This window comes from Anneissia japonica, unplaced genomic scaffold, assembly GCF_011630105.1.
Source record: "Anneissia japonica isolate Jap-2015-1 unplaced genomic scaffold, ASM1163010v1 scaffold1726_len428862_cov177, whole genome shotgun sequence".
NCBI classification, from domain to species: Eukaryota; Metazoa; Echinodermata; class Crinoidea; order Comatulida; family Comatulidae; genus Anneissia; species Anneissia japonica.
In genome coordinates, this window is record NW_022710671.1 from 214,329 (window position 1) to 220,328 (window position 6,000).

General features: G+C 29.5%; 1 protein-coding gene across 1 annotated transcript in view; it reads right to left on the reverse strand.

Moving 5' to 3' along the window:
- LOC117107090 (transmembrane 9 superfamily member 4-like) overlaps nucleotides 1-6,000 on the reverse strand; it is a 34,166-nt gene that overhangs the window by 20,173 nt on the left and 7,993 nt on the right. Inside the window, exon 2 of the mRNA XM_033248623.1 lies at nucleotides 40-156. Coding sequence (XP_033104514.1) covers nucleotides 40-156 — 117 coding nt within the window. The remainder of the gene's footprint in view (nucleotides 1-39; nucleotides 157-6,000) is intronic.

Here is a 6,000-nt window from a genome sequence, read left to right on the forward strand (position 1 = left end):
TTGAGTTTTGACATTGAAGCAAATAATAAAGATTCTTACTCTTATTTCAACACTATCTCCTTTTTTGAATTCTACTGGTGCAACTCCGGGGACATAAAAGGCATGGCAACAAAGAAAACTTGCCAGCAACACAATTACAAATAATGATCTGGACATCTGAAAAATAATGTTGATTCTGTATGTGAATAACTTATATACATGGACGATTGTTGCAAGTGCTGCCCGTCGTCGACTGTATTGGACGGCTGGAGTAACAACTAGCACATCATTGTGACAAAGGCTCGAGTTTCAAGCCAAAACCGTCAACATAAAAGCAAGTATTTTTTACTATTATTTTTGTCTAAATGAAAGAAATTTACATCAATGATTGATTCTGTTTATGTCATTCTCTTTACCAAATCTACTGTACCCCTTATCTCCCTGCTGTAAGCCATACAGTATCTCACTGAGAGAATTGTATGTGTGCAAAAAAAAAAAAAAAATACTGTACTGTACTGTAGCATCATTGAAAAGTATAGAATTTACCGTTGCCTTTGGTGTGTCATGGTGGTAACAAAAATGGGTAGCTAGATCTTATTTTATTTTATTCCTTCCAGCAAACAGTACAACACATAAGAAAACAAAAACAAGGACAAAGAAAGAAAGAGCTGAGATGTGGCAAAAGTTGTACAAAAACTACTATCACTCCCTAAGCATTAAACATCAATTATAAAAATAGCTCTATGAAAATATAAGATAATCATATAAAAATTTACATATACAAAATTATCAATATCAGACAAATTTGCAATTAATCAACATTATATTACATTTTAAAAAAGTAAATTATTAAAAAATTATTATTATCTCAATTAACAATTACACTTCAAAAGCCTAAAAAAATTTTTTATTTATACTATTGTCAAAACATAAATGATAATTAACATACCAGTAATAAATAAAACAAAAACTCCCAATCAACTATCTCTATCAGCTTCATAAAACAAGTCATCCATTCTATACACTCAAATCACTAAATTGTTTTATAGTAACACAAACATTCCCAGTAACCCTGGCACTCGAAATTCAGGAGACTACTGTAGATGGGCACTAGTGAAGTGCACACAAGCCGTTAAAATGTTGAAAATATAAGTTTTTTCATGGATGCACTGTCTGATCTTTTGAAGTGTCAGTAATACTAGGAAGCTTTCAGCTAGAGCTGGCTGACTAAATTAATAGTGGATGCTTGTATCAACAGATGGCATTTGTTTGCATTTTCTATTGTTATTATACTGCACTGTATAGGCCTACTGAGAGTGCAAAATAATGAGACTGACTGTACATATTTATCATAATGATATACTGACTGTCATGAACTAAAAAACTGGCAAATTCAATTCCATATTTTAATTGCCTAGTTTGAATATTTAAGTTAAGATTTTAACTTGCAAATTAAAAATTTGAATGAGAAAAAAAGGTTTTTTCGTAATTAATGGAAAGTTTAATGTAATCTTTGCATAGACCCTTAAATCGGTTGGTGGTAATCAATTTAACAATTTTTTGTAGTACAGTAAAAAATGTCTGTAAATCAGCAAAAACCTTTTTTTCTACACCATTTCCTTTTTTCAGATATTCAAAAACTGAAATATTGAAGTTTTCCCCACTTTTGGCAGACAGTGCACTGCATTTTTAATAAATTAGGCTACTTTTGGTATTGGCAAAATATTTCCTTTTATTTTATGGAACCACAAACTAGTGCCTACAGTTATGTGTTTTTACTATTGCCCAACTTCTATCTTTTCAATCACATTTTTTAATGAAAAATCTCACATCATACTGATCTAATGATAATGATCATAATGATCACACCGACGGACAACACCTTAATTTTTAGAGAACATAATAATATCCCCTCCTCCAGACTGTATTGTAATGCTTGCACAGGGAATATATCTTCCGTACAAAAATTCGGCATAGAAATCTGTCCACTCATTTCGAAAATAAGGGCCAATTTCTGCGCAGGTTTTGCCGAAAATTAGGATTTGACCTTCATGCAACTGTCAATTGTGTTACGGGCAATTCCATCAAAATGGACAAAACACCTAAATTTTCATATTCATTCTACAGTTTTGGTGTCTAATTACAGCTTGAAACATTTACTTTTAAGATGTAAACTCAGATTTTCAAATTTCAAATCAGAAGTATTGTTAAATATTAATTAAAATATGTCAATAAATAATTTTTTTATTTTGATAAAATTTCACATACAAACTTTACCAAAATAGACTAAGATAAAACTTAAAATTATATTAAAATCTAGTTTAATATGGTCAAATGGCTTACTAAGAACACATATTTTTATTCAGTTTTACTTTTGCCTCATGTTTTATTAATCAAAATGCGAAAATATTAAAACCAATAAATATGTCATTTAGTTACCGGAAAACAACATACAGTTAACTTTTTACAAAAAATATAAATGATTAAACAATACAACTTTATATACAAAGCTAGTTTTAGTAGGGCTATTTAGTAGCATTAATTTCATTTCCTAATTCATTTTTGTTAATAAGTTATTAGCATATTAAATATGTCATTTAATTACCGAGCCGGTAACTAAATGGCGGTAACACAATGACATGTCAAAATTTGTATTGAAACAGTTCAGCTTATTTGCAATAAAGTATGTTATTGAATGAATTTTCAAGTTTATGTACTCACAAGGATGTTATTTGAGTCTTATACAATAAAGTATTTTAACAATTTCCACTGAATAGCTTAATTATTATGCAAATGATCAGTATCTTATTTGGCATATTCTCAGACTAAGGGCCTGTTACTATTTAGGTCTGGTTTTGGTGTTGTTATTTGAAATAAATAGACTTTGCAATTTTGTGACAAAATTTTAATTAATCACTCATCATTTGTGATTGGATACTTTCCTGCCAAAGGTCTATAGCCTTGTTCGCACTGGCTAACCAGCATCTCGGCTACTTTTATTGCTGAACGAAGTGTGCCCAGATGCATGAAAATTGACCAGGCTACTTTTACCGATCTAAAAAATTCTGTATGGATAGTATGACTTAGCATAGTGTCTCTGAGCACATGCTAATACCACACACATTGCAAAGCTTTTGAATTTCCCTGTTAGTCTTGGTCAAATTGAATCCGATGCGAATATGGTTAAATACGTATTATGTTGAGGATGTGTTAAAACCGGGGTTAAAACATAGGTTTTCGAGGAACATAAATTTCTAATATTTATTTAGTAAGGACACTAAAAATTGTTATAATTTCATTAGGGATACCTCTTCAACATATCAAGACATTTTTGTTGCGATATTGCCGAAGAGAGGCGGCGTGCTGTTAAAAATACTTTTTGGCTCATTTGGATGGTTGTATTTTAGCCAAATAAGTTTGGTTAAGTTTTATAAAGTCTGTAATGATGTGAAAAAATGGTGGGCTACGATTCCTCAAAATATTAGATTTAAAAAGGTTTAAAGCCCCATTCCCGGCAAAATTTCACTAAAAACTGACTTTTCTTAGAAAATATGCATTTGCATTACTCCAATTATTATAAATCATGGAAAAATATTGGCATGAATTTTAGTTTTACGTAAAAGAATGTAAAAAAATGAGAAATACAGACTATTTCTCATAAAATATTACCATTTTCTCGACGAATTCATCGTTACTAGGCAAATTCAGAGGTTGTAGATCTATCGCATCCACTGGAATACTCTCGCTTTTATGTAATACTTTATACAGTCAATAAAGTGCGCCCTCTCAAAAGAGATTAGTTTTTGTACTTCGCATCTCGCACAATACGGTCGTTCGGTTAGGCTGAGATATGTTTGTTTAAGTGTCAAAATCTCAGTCAGAATAAGTTTTTTAACAAATTTGAAATAATTCCTATGAAATATTATATTTCACAAGTGTCAATACTAGCAACGGAAAATATCATGTCAGCCGTTTTTATGTGTGATAACAGAACCTAAATCGAGGTAAGGCTAGGCCTAGCCTAGGAGCGTTGGATAGGCTAATGTTTTCGGCACCTACGATATTTCTTCTCACTACCTATCACAAAATTAAACATGAAAAATTCATCCGCATTTATTTTTTGTATGGAACACAAAATCTCAAATTTCAGTCTTATTTTACTTTTTTTCAATTCTTAGGAATGTCTAAATTCAGTTAAACTAGCAATTCCGTATTATATTTATAAATCTTTATAACATTATACAAAAATTAGATTTTTCTTAAAAACTGAAATTTTGCCGGGAATGGGGCTTTAACTCTGTTATAGCCCCTTGAACAATGGTCAGGACAACTTTTCGTCCAATTTTCAGACATTTGCTTTTTCTAATCATTACATGCTACAACTTTTCTGATTATAGATTTGGAATCAGTATTGAAAGTATGGCCTACCACGGCCCTGTACAGTACACAAACATTCAGGGTTATGGGGGTTGTACTTCTGAAGATATTAGCATATAAAAATCAATTTTCATTTCTGTTGCGCATTATTTCGAGGCACGCCCGCCCCTAAATTTAAACTGCCGCTGCAGAAAAACGAACAAGAATTGGATTCTCAAATTTTTAAGTTTTCCATTTCTTATGAATATGAATATGTCAGAGTAGAAAAAGTGGAGAGAAAAAAAAAATGATGTCCCATGGTGTAATGCATTTGTTAAAATTGGCGTGAAATATTAACCCTATCATTTTTCAATCAATTTTAATAAATTAATTTTTATTAAACATTCATATTTAGTTTGATATCTATTGTTTTGATATTAATTAACCAATTACCTTAAAAATATGTCTTTAAATCATAATAAAACATCTAATCAAGTATATTGCAGTTGCCTAAATTTTTTGTAATTTAGTTACTGTCATTTAGTTGTTAATAAATATCACCATATATTTATGATAAATAATTTTTTTTCAAAATAAAAGGTATTACATTCATTGCTATACCCTAAGGATTGCTCTTGATACTGTATAAATAAAATTAGGCCTCTAAATTCACAGATTTTTAATTAAATGTACAATAGGTATAAAACCCGTCAGATTCACGTCATTTAGTTACCACTCATTAATATAATTTTTTTAATGACGGAAAGTGATTTTCAAAACAAAATTCATTCTGTATATAGAGGAAGCTATTTGTTATGAAAAAAAGAATTTTTTTTAGTATATTGGCAAAATTATCTTGTGGTACATGTGTTTGAAAGTACAAATCTGTGTCAGAATGTCATTTAGTTACCATGGAATTGCCCTTACGCACTATAGGAAAACCGGAAAAAGTGTGTCATACTGTAGTTGGGTCAAAAAACATTTTTGGTCAGTCACACTGTGAAAAATAGGTGCGTCTATGTCCGTCACATTGCACAGTGGCGAGGTAAACAACTAACGCCCTCAAGTGACCGATGTACAAAATGACGTCATTTTTTAAAACTAATTAGATGTGATCAAACTGACAACAATACAAATAACCACATCCAGGAAATCTTTATTTTACTTAAATATATATTAGAGATATTTGGTTGTGAAACCAGAGCCTTGCAGGCGTCAAAGTTCCTATGCATGATACATGACTTAAAAAGTATATATATAAGTATGTATATATATTATATATATGTATATATATATATATGTATATGTATATATATGTATATATGTATATATATACATATATATATACATACATATATATATATACATATATACATATATATACATACATATATATACATATATATACATATATACATATACACATATACATACATATATATATGTATATATATGTATATTTTTTATATTTTTTATATATATGTATATGTATGTAGGCCTATATATATATACGTATGTATATGTATATATATATACGTATATATACATGTATATACATATATATACATGTATATACATTATGTGTGTGTATATATATATATGCATATATATATAGGCCTATATATATACGTATATATATATATATGTATATATATGTATATACAT